At 42.2% G+C, this 17,924-nt stretch overlaps 1 protein-coding gene across 3 annotated transcripts in view; it reads right to left on the bottom strand.

Annotated features, from left to right (window-relative positions):
- Positions 1-17,924, bottom strand: part of pappaa (pregnancy-associated plasma protein A, pappalysin 1a) — a 336,995-nt gene that overhangs the window by 66,324 nt on the left and 252,747 nt on the right. Inside the window, exon 21 of one of the 3 annotated variants that reach the window (XM_043719937.2) lies at positions 1,632-1,733. The exons of 1 other annotated variant lie outside the window; for it this stretch is intronic. In XM_043719937.2, coding sequence (XP_043575872.1) covers positions 1,632-1,733 — 102 coding nt within the window. The remainder of the gene's footprint in view (positions 1-1,631; positions 1,734-17,924) is intronic. One more of the 3 variants, XM_043719938.2, reaches the window with a different exon arrangement.

Genomic DNA, 17,924 nt, shown 5'->3' with positions numbered 1-17,924 from the left:
TACAATGAGACCTTGATTAGATTGGCCAATAGGCTGAGGAGTGGCAGATGGAGTTTAATTTAGGTAAATGTGAGGTGCTGCATTTTGGAAACGCAAATCAGAGCAGGACTTATACACTTAATGGTCAAGGTCTGGGGAGTGTTGCTGAACAAAGAGACCTTGGAGTGCAGGTTTATAGTTCCTTGAAAGTAGAGTCACAGGTTGATAGGATAGTGAAGAAGGCATTTGGTATGCTTTCCTTTATTGGTCAGAGTATTGAGTACAGAAGTTGGGAGGTCATGTTGTAGCTGTGCAGGACATTGGTTAGGCCACTTTTGGAATATTGTGTGCAATTCTGGTCTCCTTCCTATCGGAAAGATGTTGTGAAACTTGAAAGGGTTCAGAAAAGATTTACCAGGATGTTGCCAGGGTTGGAGGATTTGAGCTATAAGGAGAGACTGAATAGGCTGGGACTGTTTTCCCTGGAGCATCAGAGGCTGAGGGGTGACCTCATAGAGTTTTATAAAAACATGAGGGGCATGGATAAGATAAATAGACAAGGTCTTTTCCCTGGAGTGGGGGAGTCCAGAACTAGAGGGCATAGGTTTAGGGTGAGAGGGGTAAGATATAAAAGGGACCTAAGGGACAAAATTTTCACACAGGGTCACATGAGTATGGAATGAGCTGCCAGAGGAAGTGGTGGAGGCTGGTACAATTACAGCATTTAAAAGGCACCTGATATCTATATGAATAGGAAGGATTCAGAGGGATATGGGCCAAATGCTGGCAAATGGGACTAGATTCGATTGGGATATCTGGTCGGCATGAACAAGTTGGATGAATGGTCTGTTTCCGTGCTGTACATCTCTATGACTCTATGAACTGACTGAATTTGCAAAATTACTGGAATAAGGAAATTGTGATTTTCAAATACCAAATATCAGTATTTATCCAGCACTTCTGACAATGGATAGCATGTCTATTTTACACAATTTTGGGCTTCATTGACTTTTTCCAGATTGCAGTTCATACCTGCCAGGCTGCCTGGGTTAGAAGCAGGATTAAAGTTTGTTCATCAAAGCTATTTATTACCCCATTTTTCTAATTTTGTGCCTCAGGGAACAAGAAGCAGTGACTGTTTGCTTCTGCTGATGCAAGTTTTGACCCAGTCACACACAATTCCCTTGTAATGAATCAGCTTTATAGTTAAGCAACTGAAAGATGAAAGATGGAGGGATGGGGAGTGAAGTGACTGAGGGGGAAGTAAAACGCTAAATCCTGAGCAGAAAGATTTATGGCTTTTTCAGTTCTATGGTATTCATAAAATATAATAGCCCACTTATCTCCTGGGAGCTAGACAAAACATCATATAAGTCCACTCTTTCTTCCCCCTTTAAGTTGCTATATATCCTTATAATTGCTTAAAGGTTCTGTTCAAATCACAACAGTTTGTCCTAATGATGCATCCATCAATTTCATACCTGTATCTATAAAATTTAATGAGGACATTTGGCAACGTGGTGAAATATAGCCATTGGTGACTCATTAATATTGTTTGTCTAAATACTTGATAGAAAGGGTCATGGGACACAGCGCATAAGTACAAACATGGCCAAAAAACTGTTTTATGAAGCAGTTTGAAGGATTCTAACCTTTTTAGTAATGACAGTTGAAGCACAGCAGTCACCGCCATCATAACTGCAGTAGGCTCTGTTGTTATTTCCATCACAATAGTTGTCCCCCACGAAAGGCTGCTATGGCAATAAAAACAATAGGAATTAAAATCTGTAGAGTTCGAAAAGAAACTAACTCTAGCCTTTTTCAGAAATTTGCACTTCTAAACGTGAGGGACGACTTTTGCTGATGATAGTTTCTTTTGCCCTCTCCTTCCCACAATCCAATCCCATCCCCATTTCCCCACTTCCTATCACATTGAAGGCTGATAGACGTGAAAAAGAAAACATATTTATGTCGTGCCTTTCATGTCCACCTGATGACTCAAAGAGTTTTACAACGAATGGCCTACTTCTGAAATGTGGATGCTGTTGTGCAGGAAACATGGACACTTTGCATTATGCAAACTCCCACATCCCATGATAATAATGATCAAATAATCTGTTTTTTGTGATTGTTGAATGAGGAATAAATACCTGGATTCTGGGAAAAATTCCCCAACTCTGTTTTGAAATAATACCATGGGATCTTTTACATCCACTGGAGGACGGAGGCAGGACGTTGGCTCAATGTTCCATCTAAAAGATGGCTCCTCCAACAGTGCAACGTTTTAACAGTTCTGCACCAGGATATCAGCAGCGATGTTTGGACTTCAGACCTGGAGTTTACTCAGAACCTTGAGTCCCTCCGTGTTGTGTGCGACCAACTCAGACATAGCTGAGCAATAGATAGTTCATGCCAATTTTTATATTAAATTATGGGCAGTTGGCATTGCATCCAATGGAATCAGACGAAGCCTGTCAAAATTTATAACTTATTTTGCATCGATTCAAATGCAAAACATCACATTTGAGAAAGAAGTGCTGCTTCCTGTTTCAGATAAGCATTTTTTTTTGTTCATTCATGGGATATAAGTGTTGGTGGCTCTGCCAGTATTTATTTCTCATCTCTAGTTGCCCTTTATAAATTGCTGGTGAGCAGCAGATGATATGCTGAAGCTAGACCCTAACTGCCTTGCGAGAGGAAACACCAGGATTTTGACTCTGTGACACTGAAGGAACTGCAATGTATTTCCAAGTTGGGATGGTCTGTGCTTGGAGAGGAACTTTCAGGTGTTGGTATTCCCATGTATGTGCTGCACAGATCTTTTCGACAGAAGTGGTCATGGATTTGGAAGGTGTTGTCGAAGAGATTTTGGTGAATTTCTGAAGTGCATATTGCAGATGGTACACACTACTGCTACAGAGTGGTGATGAGGAAGGGAGTAGATGTGTATGCATGTTGTGCCAATCAAGCAGGCCGCTTTGTCCTGGAATGGTGTCAAGCTTTCTAAGTGTTGTGGAATCTGCACTGATCCAGGCAAGTGGAGAGTGCTCCCAGTATACTCCTGACTTGTGCATTGAAGATGGTGGACAGGCAATGGATGATCAGGAGGTGAGCTACTCATGGCAATAGTCCTAGCCTCTGACATGTTCTTGTAACCACAGTATTTATTTTAATAGTCCAGTTCAGTTTCTAGTCAATGGTAACTGCCAGGGTTTTGAACAGTAGTGGTAATGTCATTCATTGCAAGTGGTAATGGTTAGATTATTTCTTATTGAAGATGATCATGGCTTTGCATTTGGGTGGCACCAATGTTACTTGCCACTTTTCAGCTCAAGCCTGGATATTGTCCAGCTTTGTTGCATTGGAACATGTACTGCTTTAGTACCTGAGGTGTCACAAATGGTGCTGAACGTTGAACACAGGAATTAAGAGCAGGTGTGGGCATTTCAACCCTTCAAGCCCACTCCACTTTTAATATGATCATGGCTGATCTTAGCTTGATCTCAACTCTACTTTCCTGGCTTGCATTTCATAGCCCTCCGTTCCACTTTTCATCAGAAACCTATCTATTTCTTTCTTGAATCTGTTGATTGATTCTACCCCTGCTGCACTCTGGGGCAGTGAGTTCCACGGATTCACATCCCTCTGAGAGAAGTACATAGAACATAGAACATAGAAGAATACAGCGCAGTACAGGCCCTTGGGCCCTCGATGTTGCGCCGATCCAAGCCCACCTAAACTACACTAACCCACTATCCTCCATATACCTATCCAATGCCCTCTTAAATGCCCATAAGGAGGGAGAGTCCACCACTGTTACTGGCAGGGCATTCCATGAACTAACGACTCGCTGAGTGAAGAACCTACCCCGAACATCAGTCCTATATCTACCCCCCCTTAATTTAAAGCTATGGCCCCTTGTAATACCCGACTCAATACGCGGGAAAAGGTTCATACTGTCGACCCTATCTAACCCCCTAATCATCTTGTACACCTCAATCAAGTCACCCCTAAACCTTCTTTTCTCTAGTGAAAACAGCCCCAAGTGCCTCAGTCTTTCCTCATACGATTTTCCTTCCATACCAGGCACCATCCTGGTAAACCTCCTCTGCACCCGTTCCAATGCCTCCACATCCTTCCTATAGTATGGCGACCAAAACTGCACACAATATTCCAGATGCGGCCGTACCAGAGTCTTATACAACTGCATCATGACCTCAGGACTCCGGAACTCAATTCCTCTACCAATAAAAGCCAGTACGCCATATGCCTTCCTCACCGCACTATTTACCTGGGTGGCAACTTTCAGAGATCTGTGTACATGGACACCAAGATCCCTCTGCTCATCCACACTACCAAGTATCCGACCATTAGCCCAGTACCCCATCTTTTTGTTATTCTTCCCAAAGTGAATCACCTCGCACTTAGCTACATTGAATTCCATCTGCCACCTTTCTGCCCAGCTCTGCAGCTTCTCTATATCCTGCTGTAACCTGCCACATGCTTCCTCACTGTCAACAACTCCTCCGACTTTCGTATCATCCGCAAACTTGCTCACCCAACCTTCTAACCCCTCTTCCAGGTCATTTATAAAAATGACAAACAGCAATGGTCCCAAAACAGATCCTTGCGGAACACCGCTAGTGACGGCACTCCATGAAGAAACTTTGCCATCAACTACTACCCTCTGTCTTCTTCCATCCAGCCAATTCCTAATCCAAACCTCCAACTCACCCTCAATGCCATATCTCCGTATTTTCTGCAGTAGCCTACCATGGGGAACCTTATCAAACGCCTTACTAAAATCCATATATACCACATCTACCGCTTTCCCCTCATCAACCTCCTTCGTCACCTTTTCAAAGAATTCAATAAGGTTTGTGAGGCACGACTTGCCCTTCACAAAACCATGCTGACTATCCTTGATCACATTATTCCTATCCAGATGTGCATAAATCCTATCCCTTACAATTCTCTCTAAGACTTTGCCCACAACAGAAGTGAGACTCACCGGCCTATAGTTACTAGTGAAGAATTCCTATGCTTTCAGCAAACCAGGGAATGAAAAACGGTTTTTATCCTTTACTTTCTAGAAGAACCTTCAGGTTAGATTAGATTACTTACAGTGTGGAAACAGGTCCTTCGGCCCAACAGGTCCACACCCATCCCTTCGAAGTGCAACCTACCCTGACCCATTCCCCTACATTTACCCCTTCGCCTAATCCTACGGGCAATTTAACATGGCCAATTCACCTAACCTGCACATTTTTGGACTGTGGGAGGAAACTGGAGCACCCAGAGGAAATCCACACAGACACAGGGAGAATTTGCAAACTCCACACAGTCAGTTGCCTGAGGCGGGAATTGAACCCAGGTCTCTGGTGCTATGAGGCAGCAGTGCTAACCACCGTGCCACTGTGCCACCGTGCCAGTAGTTTCCCCTCACCTCAATTTGGAGCCTACTTCATCTCTCTCTATATCTATGCCCTATTCTTCAAAGAGAAAACATCTATTCAATCTTATCAATCAACTTTAACATTTTATATACCTCAATCAGAACCTCCCCTTCCACCTCCACCCACCACCACTCACCGCCACCCGCCCCCCCCCCCCCCCCACCTCCCAGCGCCCCTCCCCACCAGCAACCCCCTCATTCTTCTGAATTCCAGTGAGTACAAATCCAGGCAATTCAACCGCTCCTCATATGACAGCTCTTTCATCCCTGGAATCAACCTGGTGAACCTCCTGTGCAGCCACTACATCCTTCAAGTAAGGAGACTACAACTAGACATAATAATCCAGGTGTGGACTCACCAATGCCTTATACAATTGTAATAACAGTTCTTTACTTTTACAATCTAGTCATTTTCTAATAAATGCCAGGATTCCATTTGCCTTTCTTATTATATGCTGCACCTGCGTTCCACTACCATGCACAAGGTCACTGAGATGTCTCTGCACTGAGACATTTTGAGTCTGTTTCCCATTTCCATAATAATTTGCTCTTTTATTTAGCCAAAATGGATAACCTCACACTTATCCACATTAAACTCCATCTGCCAGCTTCTGGCCCATTTGCTTAGTCTATCAATATCCATCTGTAAACTCTTAATCTCCTCATCACAGCCTCTTTGCCACCTATTTTAGTATCATCTGTGGCTTTTGCTATTTGACACTCTGTCCCTGCTTGCAGATCATTAATATATATGGTAAGCAGTAAAGGTCTGAGAATTTAACCCTACAGCACCCCAGTAGTTACAGTTTGCCATTCAGATAAAGACCAGTTTATCCTGACCCTCTGTGCAATCAATGGTGAACTGCCTGACTTCTGATCTTAGATGGAGGGAAGATCATTGATGAAACATCTGAAGATGTGTTAGGCCTGGAGAACTATCCTGAGGAACTCCTACAGAGATTACCTTGAGCAACTCACAACCATCTTCCTTTGCACCAGCTATGATGTAACCAGTGGAGAGTTTTCCCTCTGATTGCCATTGACTCCAGTTTTGCTCTAGTTCCTTGATGCCACACTGGGTCAAATGCATCCTTGTTGTCACTCTCACCTCATCTCTGGAGTTCAGCTATTTTATCTATGTTTGAACCAAGGCTGTAATAAGTTTGGTAACTGAGTGCCCCTGGTGGAACCTAAACTGGGTGTCACTGAGCAGGTTATTACTGAGCAGGTGCTGCGAGATAGCACTGTAGATGGCGCCGCCCATTCCTGAAACTGGCAGCATCATGTACATTCTGTAATTTTGATTAATCTTTCTTCATATCATATCCATTGAGGTTGTACAGAAGTTTCATATTAGGCCACTTAGATTATTCAGACAAAATTTTAACTTCCATGGAATTCATGCAGCCATTTTATTGTTGAATATTGAATTATCAAGAGTAGATTTCAAATAATTAGTGACTAAAAACGTCATTATTCTACATTGTTAAATGCAGTAGATTGAATCTTAGAGAATCCTTAAGAACATTGGTATGAAAATAGAACTGATGCACTCTGCCAGCATGATCTTTATGGTAAGGAATATTTGTAAGCTGTTCATTAGTTTGCCATCTGTATCTTGGGATTGACTATTTTGATATTTTGCTATCCAATTCCCCATCTTTCATATTACATAAACTTAAACTCATTCAAAGGTAACTTTTACCCTAATTTGCACTATGTCCCTTTCACCCTCATGTCTGTGCTGGTTGATTTACATTTGATCTATCAATGTGTCCAATATAAAATCCTCAGCCTCATCTTCAAATCCCTCAATATTCTTTCCCCTCCTTGCTACCCCCCTTGAAACCTTTGGGAATTCTTTATTCCTCCAACCCCTTCAGTTCTGAATTTTCTGATTTCTTAACTCTCATTTCGCTCCACACCATGCTGCCAAAACTGCTGAATTTTTCCAGCAATTTCTGTTTCTGTTTTTGTCTTTTACTGCCTTATGGTATATATTGTATTTTACTGCCTTATGGTATGTATTGCCATTTCACTACAATGGTATGGTTTATTCAGCTTTATTTTGATTTTGCAGCCTAACAAAGCCACCAGATTTTGACACTTCTCATGAACTGTGAGAGGCGACAACTGACTCATTTTTCCTTGCAGCCAACCTTGGTCAATCTAATTAGTTTGTCTGAAGATGATACAAGATCAAAACTTACAGGAATTAGTTTTGACTGTGGAAGATGATGAGAAATACTTAAGGAATTGAGGCTATGGGAATAGGGTAGCAATAGGGAATTGAACCACATGATCAGCTTCGGTCATATTAAATGGGGAAAAGCCAAATGGTCTGTTTCTCATTCAATTGCTCATATTCTTTTGCACTGTCAAACACAAATCCCCACTCTTTTTCAAACAGAACTCTCTTTGAGTTTCAGCAGCACCAATGAGGAAAGATGCTGTTACTATGGCAATCCTCAATGTTCTTTTCTCTCCCTACCCCTTTTAATGACTCATTACTTGTTAAGTTTGTTCCATCTTTAATTTCCATTTGGTTTGATTTTCATGCCCAGTAAGCATGAAGAGGTCTGAAATTGTTTTTTGAAAAATATTATATTCTCTTGTTTATATTTTCTTAATGGACACTTACTGATCATAATGTACTGCAATATACTTCAAGTATTTCCTGGGGATGAAAAGAATGGTTTGAAAAAAATCCATCAAACACGGTATGCTTGACACGATACTGATGGCCCAACAATTTATCTCCTGCAGCCTACTGTGGTTTTTGACCAGATGCTTGCAAGCCATCTCATCAAATCAAGTTACATATATGAGAACCCCAGGCACGTGAGTGAAACACATGGATATTGAATTGATTTAATTGAAAATTTGATTCCTTTCCTCAGTGCTTTGCTTTAACTTTTGTACAGTTCATAGCAAAGCAGCTCTACGTATAGCGCCAGTCTGCTTCCAGTCTCAGCCTTTTCCTGGATAAAAGCAAGTTACTGCGGATGCTGGAATCTTCAACACTTCAACACACAATCCTGCTCCTATGCCCACATGTCTGTCCTGGGCCTGCTGCAATGTTCCAGTGAAGCTCAACACAAACTGGAGGAACAGCATCTCATCTTCCGACTTGGCACGGTACAGCCTGCCGGTCTCAACACTGAATTCAACAACTTCAGATGATTATCTCATCTCAACCCCTCTGTTTTAATTCTGCTCCGTAATTTTATTTCATTTATTTTATTTACCTCTTTTTATTATTTTTTTCACTGTTCTGTACCTCTTATTTCTTGATTGTCTCTCTTTCTCTCGCTCCCCACTCTCTCATTACCTTTTTCCTCTCTTCCCCCTTTGCTACCCTTCTCCCCTGTTTTCCATTTTGCCTCTGCTTCACCCATTCCCCCTCATCCCCCACATATTTTGTCACATAGCACTGCCTTCAGCCTTGATCATTCACAGCTCCTAATCTCCCTATAATCTCTCTATGCACTGTCATTATCACCTCTTTATTGCTACCTTTGCGTCTGGAGCCATGACTCACCTTCTCTCAGCCTCGTATAAATACCTTCCTATTTCTCCCTTTTTTTTTAGCTTTGACAAAGTGTCAGCTAGACTCAAAATGTCAGCTCTTTTCCCTCCTTACAGATGCTGCCAGACCTGGTGAGATTTTCCAGCATTTTCTCTTTTGGTTTCAACCTTTTCCTGATTTACGGGAAAATAATCCTATATTTTGCTAAAGGAGGGAACAGTTTCCTAGTGCGGAAGAATGATAATGTGGTCCTTCAATTGCATATGACCTCCTATAAGAAAGGGCTTTGTCAGATCAGGCAATTGCAAGAACTTACTCACACTGACTGACTGACAGAACTCAAGTGAATTATGGCCAATATATTTTCTAATTACATGATTCATAATTGTCATTGTTTTCCTTTGTTCCTTGCACGCTTGTGTGGCATAATCACTATCACCTCCTCCCCCCCATCCCCTTCACCATTGGTTTTAAATATATTAATAAACCCGAATTTGATTTACCCCTAAGCAGTTTGCTGTGGGTCATTTTTAAATTGGACTTAACCAAGGTTAGGGAAATATACCTCTTCCTGTCTTAAAAGCATAAAGACATATGATGGGATTTTTAAAAATGTTAAAATTCAACTTTGGTATGGGCAAAAGATGAGAACAGCAAAGTATTTAAATTCTCTTCTCCTTCTTGCCCATGACATATTGACTTAAACATTAGATTGTATCTTGCATTTTTTTGGCAAGGTGCCAGCTGTGTTGAGTTTTTTGGAGGGATTTTCATTGGGAGGCAAAGTGAGTTTTCTTAGTCCACCTGAGCTAAGTCACCTCATTACTATTTGCCCCTCCCCAATGACATCCCTCATGCCCAATTCCATCCCATTGATACCATGCACCTTTCTCAGAACAACTCAGCCCTACCATAATATCCCAGAATTGACCAATGTCCATGACACTGCTGCCATCTTTAAAAGGCCATTGTGCACCCAGACAAGCACTGTTAGTGCAGAGTGCCCTTAGCAGTTCCTGATATTTGCCCCAAACTTGGCAGATAAGATGAATTTGATGCCTCATTGTGCTGGCAGAGTCTTAGAGGTCCTAGTGGGCAGGGTAGTGCAGAGGATCAGTAGAGTAAGCAGCTTCACCAATGGATGCCAGTCTAGTGTGAGGTTGCCATCTGAGTCAGTGTAGATTCCATCACCTTGCCCTGTCAGAAGACGGTCAATCACATTCTCCACTCCACCAACTAAGTGCTGCCATCTTCTCCCTGATGCCTCACACTCAGTCTGCTCCTTCAAACAAGGCTCATGCATTATCGCTCACACTATTGCCCACCACATTTCTCCACTCACCCTTTCCCACCCAACCCCCAACATCACTAATGCTCAGTGCCTTCTCTGCTGCTGACTCACTCGCTCAGGACATCTCCACACACACCAAAAATAACAGCTGTGCCATCCATTTTCATTTCCATTAATACCTACCCCTCTCTTTCATTCCAGGAGGAAAACCGATCACAATAGGGCAGAAAGAGCTAAGGCTAATATTTGGCTGCCTGACCTGCAGTTCCTCACCACTTTTGAGATCAGCATTCTGACCCTGACCTCCCCCTATGCAGCTGACTGACTGTCATCCCAAACTGCCCTTGAGTTACTGTGTTAGCTCCTACTGAGTGAAGGATATCCCCTTGGCTTGACTGAGGACTGTTCACAACCATGATCAGTTTCATGACTTTGTGTCTTTGCTAAGTGGCATGTCATTACTGTATGAGCTTGATATCTCTGGTTTAGACAAAAAAGTGCAAGGCAATGCAAAGCAAGGATGCTGGTAGACTCAGAGTGTATAAGCACTGTGATGGCAAATGAACAGGCCCAAGATGGAGCCTGGTCCACACCATCAGCTGGGTGTGTACCGCTGGGTGCACAGTATCCTTGCTGCAACATTTACAAAGATAGTTGCTGGTGCAGCCCAAGGTGTAGCATTGAAATATAGAGGTGTCCTATGAGTGGATCAGACAATGAGGGTTCCTAGGTAAGGGCATATATTGGATGCCAGTGTCTATAGATGTGGCGTGTTTGGCTGGTGCCCGTGGAGCATGGCCTGAGATGTTGGTGACTGGTGTCCAACATGTCCTTTAGATCAAGCAGTGAACTGAAGTTTCCAATTACTACTCTGGTTCCATGGTGAGACATTTAGCTTGTTCAACATGTTTTGTCAGATTGGAACTTGAATTTTAATGAGGTCAATTGTGCCTTTAATCAGGCATTTAACAATTTGATTGACAAGTTGCTGTTTCCTAGTGAGAAACTTGTCCAGCCATTTAGCAAATGCCTAAAATAATGTAACAGGATACATCAGAAACCTCATGCAATTCTGCCACAAATCTCACTGTAGACTGCTTTGCTCTAACCCCTATCGAATTCTGACCATTAAGTCCGGGTTTTTCTCCACACAGATGCTGCCAGACCAAGGGAGAATTTGCAGCACTTCCTGTAGTTCATTATGGCTATGTTGGGTTTAGAAGCATGTTAACTATGTTGATTCACACCACAAGAGTACCACACAGCCAGATTTGTGAAGTCAGAAAACTCCAGACTGAATCCCAAAGCACACTCAAAATATACATGACAAAGCATAGTTTACGCTGCGTTGGGTAAGCTAATTTATGGAGTGCTGCAAGGAATTTCTTAAATGCTATTGGAGTTGGACTCAACCAGCAAATGGATAGTATTCCAATAGTGTGCCCTTATGCAAGATGTGGAAAAGCTTTGGGGAGTCAGCTAGCCAACCACTCTTCCCAAACTATGGAGCCTCTGGTTTTGTCGGCACAATATTTATGTAGTTAGTTCCATTATGTTTATACTTAATGGTGATATCTAAGATGTTGATGGTGAGAAATGTGGCAATGATAATGTATTTGTATGTCAAGGGCAGGCGATAAATATAGGTGGCCTTTGCCACCTCTTAAGTGGTGTGAAGTTTCTCTGCACTTAGCCCAAACCTGAACAGTTTCCATATAAGCTGCAATGTGGAGCTGCATCATCTAAAACTTATAAATTACTTTGGAACTCAATGCAATCAGCAAACATTCCCATGGAGAGCAGGTCATTGATGAAACAGCTGAAGATGGTTATGCCAAGGATAGCAGAGTTTTGGGCCCTGTATCTAAGAAAGGATGTGCTAGCCTTGGAGGGTCCAAAGGAGTTTTACAATAAATATCTTGGAAATGAAGGGCTTTTGATACGAGAAGAAGTTGAGGATTTTAGGTTTGTATATGGTGGAGTTTATAAGGATGAGAGGCATCTCAATGAAACTTGCAGAAGACTTGGACAGAGTGGACATGGAGAAGATGTATCCGCTAGTAAGCAAGTCTAGGACACGAAGGCACTGCCTCACAGAAAACTGGGGAGGCAAGCCATTGAGTGTTTTTAAGACAGAGATGGATACGTTCTTTATCAGTAAGGGGTCTAAAGGATTTTGGGATGAAGGAGAATGTGGTTAAGAATCATAGCAGCCATGATTAAACAGTAGAGCAGACTCAATGGGCTGAATGGTGTAATTTGCTCTGACATTTATGATCTTATGATACTGGCTTGAGGAATGACTGGAGGAATTAACTTAAAATGACCGGCCTGCAACAAGTTTGACTGTCTGCCATTGTTTTAAATGTAACTCATGCCACTGTAGAGATTGTCCCTGAATTTCTATTGACTTCAAATTTCCTGGGGCTGCTTGATGCCACACTCAGTAAAATGCTGCAATAAATATGATCATAAGTTCTGCACTTGCCGATTTGGCATGCCAATGCACGGGCTTCTGCTTCCAAAAACACATGAAGCTCAGACAGCAGAACAATAAAGGGGGAACACAGGCAATTACTCTCACTTCAAGTCACTTCCGGAATTCAGCTCTTATGTCCATGCTTGAATCAAGGCTACAGTAAGGTCTAGAACACTCATGTTCCTAGTGCACTCAAGCTATACGTTAAAGAATGGGCAGTTAGTGAGTGCTGCTTGATAACACTATTGACAACACCTTCTATCATTTGGCTGACTGCTAAAAGTAGGGCTGTAATTTTATTTTTGTTACTCACTCATGTGGGTGTCATTGGCTGGCCAATATTTATTGCCTGCCCCTCGTTGATCTTGAAAAGGTGGTGGTGAGCTGTCTTCTTGAACTGCTGCAGTCCATGTTCTGTTGATAAACTTACAATGCTGTTGGCAGGGGATTCCAGGACAGTGAAGGAATAATTATATATTTCCAAATAAGACTGGCTAGTGGCTTGGAGGCGAATTTGCAGTTGGTAATGCTCTCACATATCTGGTGACAGCCCTTGACATTAAGGGCCATTCTAGTAAAATTGGAGTTAATGGAAATCAGGGGAAACACTCTCTGATGGTTGGAGTCATAGCTGGTACATAGGAAGATGGTTGTCTTCCCTGATAATCTTTTGTAATGTAGATGTCTACAGTTGGAAAGAGGCCATTTGGCCAAATGAGTCTGGCCCGACCCTCTGAAGAGCATCCCACCCCTTCCCTGTTACCCCACATTTACTTTGGCTAATCTAGTGAATTTGCACATCTTCGGATTGTAGAGGAAACCAGAACACCCAAAGGAACCCAACACAGACACAGGAAGAATGTGCAAACGCCACACAATCACTCAGGGCTGGAATCAAGCAAAGAACCCTGGTGCAGTGAGACTGCAGTGCCATTGTGCCGTCCGCTTTCACCATCAGTTACAGAGCCAGTCTGGCAGATGACATCTGACAGGGATCACATGGAAATTGTGAGGAACTGCCATACTTGATGGACAGCAAAGTTCTTTCGAGGTCTGTCATTACAATCTGGTAATTGAGTAGGTTTGTCAATTTTTGCCATGTCACTTGATTATCAATTATGCTGTCTCAGTAATTTTTGTTAGATGACATTTTTTTATTGCTACTTCTAAAAAGAAAAACAAAATGTTGTGTGCATTTTATTTTCTCTCTTTCATATTGAGGATAATGTTCCTTCAGGGGTTTCAATTCTTCACCAGAAAATCCTGCACGATTTCTTTCTCTCCCCTAATGGCATCAATGGTGACATTTTTGGTCCCTCCTTATCTGGTCACTAAGGTTGAATAAGATCTAATGCATTTCCCAGCTTGGTTTAAGTGTGTTCATTGAATGCTGAAAGCTAATGGATTTCATTACTTTTGTCATTAAAATTTAAAGCAAAATTAGCCTCTTACCGCCTTGAGAATACATAACCTTGCCTCACATGCTATTTATAGCTGATCATTACTTACATTTATGAAGGATTTTATTACTACGTGAGGTGTCCCAATGGATATGTTGAATCATTCCTGTGTTGAATATATATCCTGCATTTCGCAAGAGGTCATTGGTCAATTCAAATGTCTAAACTCAGGAAAAGCTGCTGGTTTCTATTTAAACAGGACATTGAATGTACACACAAGTGCAAGGTGCACAATTACAGACCGACCTTTGACCTGCCATAGAACCTTTCCTTGATGTCCTGGATTTTTGATGTTCCTGGTGTTTGTCATGTTGCCAAGTTCAAGAAGAAAAGTGTTGGTGACAATATTTGGTTTCCCTCGAGGCAAAGTAAGTGTATCCAGTGAGTAGCTGAGCCAGGAATGTCTATGATTTAAGTGCTAATCTGTATCAAATTCATTGATTATTCTAGGCCAGTGGTTTGTACACTGTATTTGATCTTAACTACTCAGAATAGCAATGGTGACTCTATCCTATGTTGCCAGTTGCTGTGCAGTGTCTCCTGGAAGTACGTGTGTGCGTGAGGCAATGGATAGATCAGATTTAATTATGATTTCCCAGCCCGTCTAGTTAAACCTCACATGATCAAGTGCTATGTTGACAAGACACCAGGTTGCATTATAAACCTGTGGAACTGTACCCTAATGTGGAATTAATGTTTTTTTGCAGTAGCAAGCAAAGCTAGGGAAAGCCACCTATGAACATTAACAAGATTGCAAGGAACTCTGTCACATAATCATCTGCCTTATCCTTCTATTTGATTGATAGGCACCACATCCATAAGGATCGACCCCCTCCACCACAGACATTCAGCAGTACCAGTGCATACTATCTTTCAGATGCACTGGAGAAATTCACAAGATCCTCAGACAGCACTTTTTAAGCCCATGATCACTTGCACCTCGAAGGACAAGGGCAGCAGACACAGGGTAACACCACCACCTGCAAGTTCCCCTCCAAGCCACTCACCATGCTGCCTTGGAAATATATTGCCTTTCTTTCACTGTTACTGGGTCAAAATTCTGGAATTCTCTCCCTCAGGGCGTTGTGGGTCTACCTACAGCACACAGACTGCAGCAATTCAAGAAGGCAGCATAACACCACCTTCTCAAGGGCAAACAGTGACAGGCAATAAATGCTGGTGCAGTCAGTGACACCAAAGTCCAGTGAGTGAATAAAAATATAAATATGTACTCTGCACAAACTATCTATTAATGGTTACCTGTCACTTCACTACATTAATCACAAATGAACTGAAGAGACTTGGTGAAATTTATGCAGATGGCACAGGATGTCTTGAGTTTCAGAGCAATTAAGAAAAGCAGAGCATGAACAAGAACACAAAATAAATTGACTAATCCATATTGCAGGCAAAAAGGTTGAATCTAATTTATGACCATACATTGTAAATCATCACATTACCTTAAATCCCTTCCATAAGGCTTTCTTTGGCAATTGTACAAAAAAATTTATAGTAAAGTGGGAGTGTGATAGAATGCTTTACATGAGGTCTGTATAAGTGGAGTCATAACCCTATGCACTGGAGCAATGCATGTCATAATTACGGCATAAGTAAGGATTCAGATCCAATATTGTGTTATTAACTCTCTCAGATCTAGACTTCATTTTTGACAAGTGCAGTGTAAATAGAGAGGGATATGCTAGGAAGGTATAGAAATATCCTTTACATATACAGACTTGGGAAAGAATCAAATGAGACACAGCAGATCTCGATAAACAAGTACTCATTGAAAGAATGGTGTCTTTACTCTATGAGAGGTTTGCACTTGAATACAAAGGTATCTCCAAAGTATTGAGAAGTTTTATTTCCCATTAATGTAACATCAGTTAACATGTTTAAGGAGAGCTTCCTCAGACCTGATGAAGGACCAGCACTCCTGGTGTCATGTGGCTTTTGACTTAAATAATTAGGTCAAGCCTATTACAATCCTTGACTCGCAAATTTGATACAGATATTTGGAAAATTCATATGATGTCACAAAGAATAACTTCTTTGTGATAATCTTTCAGAAACTTTCAGGAGAATTTTGCCTTGGACAGTAGTAAGTGGAAAGGTCATTTTACACCTTGACTTACTTTACTTCATTTGAATCAAAGTAATTAGAAATCAGAAGTGATGTGAAATGGACTGCAGACTTGTCACCCATCTTAAACTTATACAAAGTTTGAAGCATGCAGTGAAAAAATTGATCCTGAATTAAACTGGAGATTAGCCCTAGTTCTCTTGAAGTATTTTTCCTCCAATTCCTGTCAGTAGGAACATATCATTCTGTGGTGACATGGGATATCAGGCATGATGCAGCAGAGAGTTCTTGCTTTTTCTTCATTTTTCAATCATTGTTTTCCAATGATTGGAGTTCCAGGCTGCATTTTATAACCTAAAGCCTGTTTGCATCAAGTACTACTCGGGCAGTTAAATTACCACCTGTGTGTTTTTCCCAGCACACTGGGAATGGAAATCTTGTCTATCTAGACCTGTTGGCCAATTGACAGCTCTTCTGAATGGCAATGTCACAGAGGAGGCTCTGGCCATTGCCAGGATGATGTGTACCGGACACCCAAAATCAAAGAGTGAGCTGCACCATAGGTAGGATTATGGAGGAAATGCGTTCAGAGGGTGGAGGGTGTGGGATTAGAGATGTAGGCAGGGCCCGGCAGTAAGAACAAGGGTGGAAGAGTAGGGTGAGTATGCTGTGGCATTTATCAGGATTGTCCCTTCCCTCTGTTGTACTCTCCGATCAGGTAGTGAGTGCCTTGGAACAAGGAGCAACCCCCCCCCGCCACCCCCACAATCCATGGGATGTCAAGCTGGATGCACTGTTTTAGCTCTCATGACGGCCACATGTTGATTATCCATCTGCAGCCAGGTAAATACCAGCCATGTCGGAATGAGGCTGAGGGATTATCCAATTTAGGGCATTAATGGTGGAAGGGCAACAAATCCAGCTGTGCACCTTCCCACCCTGACTTAGTTCAAACAGAGGTGGACACACAGCGAGGATCAGGCATAAGACCATAAGACCATAAGACATAGGAGCGGAAGTAAGGCCATTCGGCCCATCGAGTCCACTCCGCCATTCAATCATGGCTGATGGGCATTTCAAATCCACTTACCCGCATTCTCACCGTAGCCCTTAATTCCTTGTGACATCAAGAATTTATCAATTTCTGCCTTGAAGACATTTAGCGTCCCAGCCTGCACTGCACTCTGTGGCAATGAATTCCACAGGCCCACCACTCACTGGCTGAAGAAATGTCTCCGCATTTCTGTTCTGAATTTACCCCCTCTAATTCTAAAGCTGTGTCCACGGGTCCTAGTCTCCTCGCCAAACGGAAACAATTTCCTAGCGTCCACCCTCTCCAAGCCATGTATTATCTTGTAAGTTTCTATTAGATCTCCCCTTAATCTTCTAAACTCCAATGAATACAATCCCAGGATCCTCAGCCGTTCCTCATATGTTAGACCTACCAATCCAGGGATCATCCGTGTGAATCTCCGCTGGACACGCTCCAGTGCCAGTATGTCCTTCCTGAGGTGTGGGGACCAAAACTGGACACAGTACTCCAAATGGGGACTAACCAGAGCTTTATAAAGTCTCAGTAGCACAACAGTGCTTTTATATTCCAACCCTCTTGAGATAATTGACAACATTGCATTCGCTTTCTTAATCA

The sequence above is a fragment of the Chiloscyllium plagiosum genome, unplaced genomic scaffold, assembly GCF_037043375.1.
Source record: "Chiloscyllium plagiosum isolate Xiang-an unplaced genomic scaffold, Cpla_swu_hap1 HiC_scaffold_21, whole genome shotgun sequence".
Lineage (NCBI taxonomy): Eukaryota > Metazoa > Chordata > Chondrichthyes > Orectolobiformes > Hemiscylliidae > Chiloscyllium > Chiloscyllium plagiosum.
The sequence above is the reverse complement of the archived record's forward strand: the minus strand, read 5'-3'. Positions and strand labels throughout refer to the sequence as shown.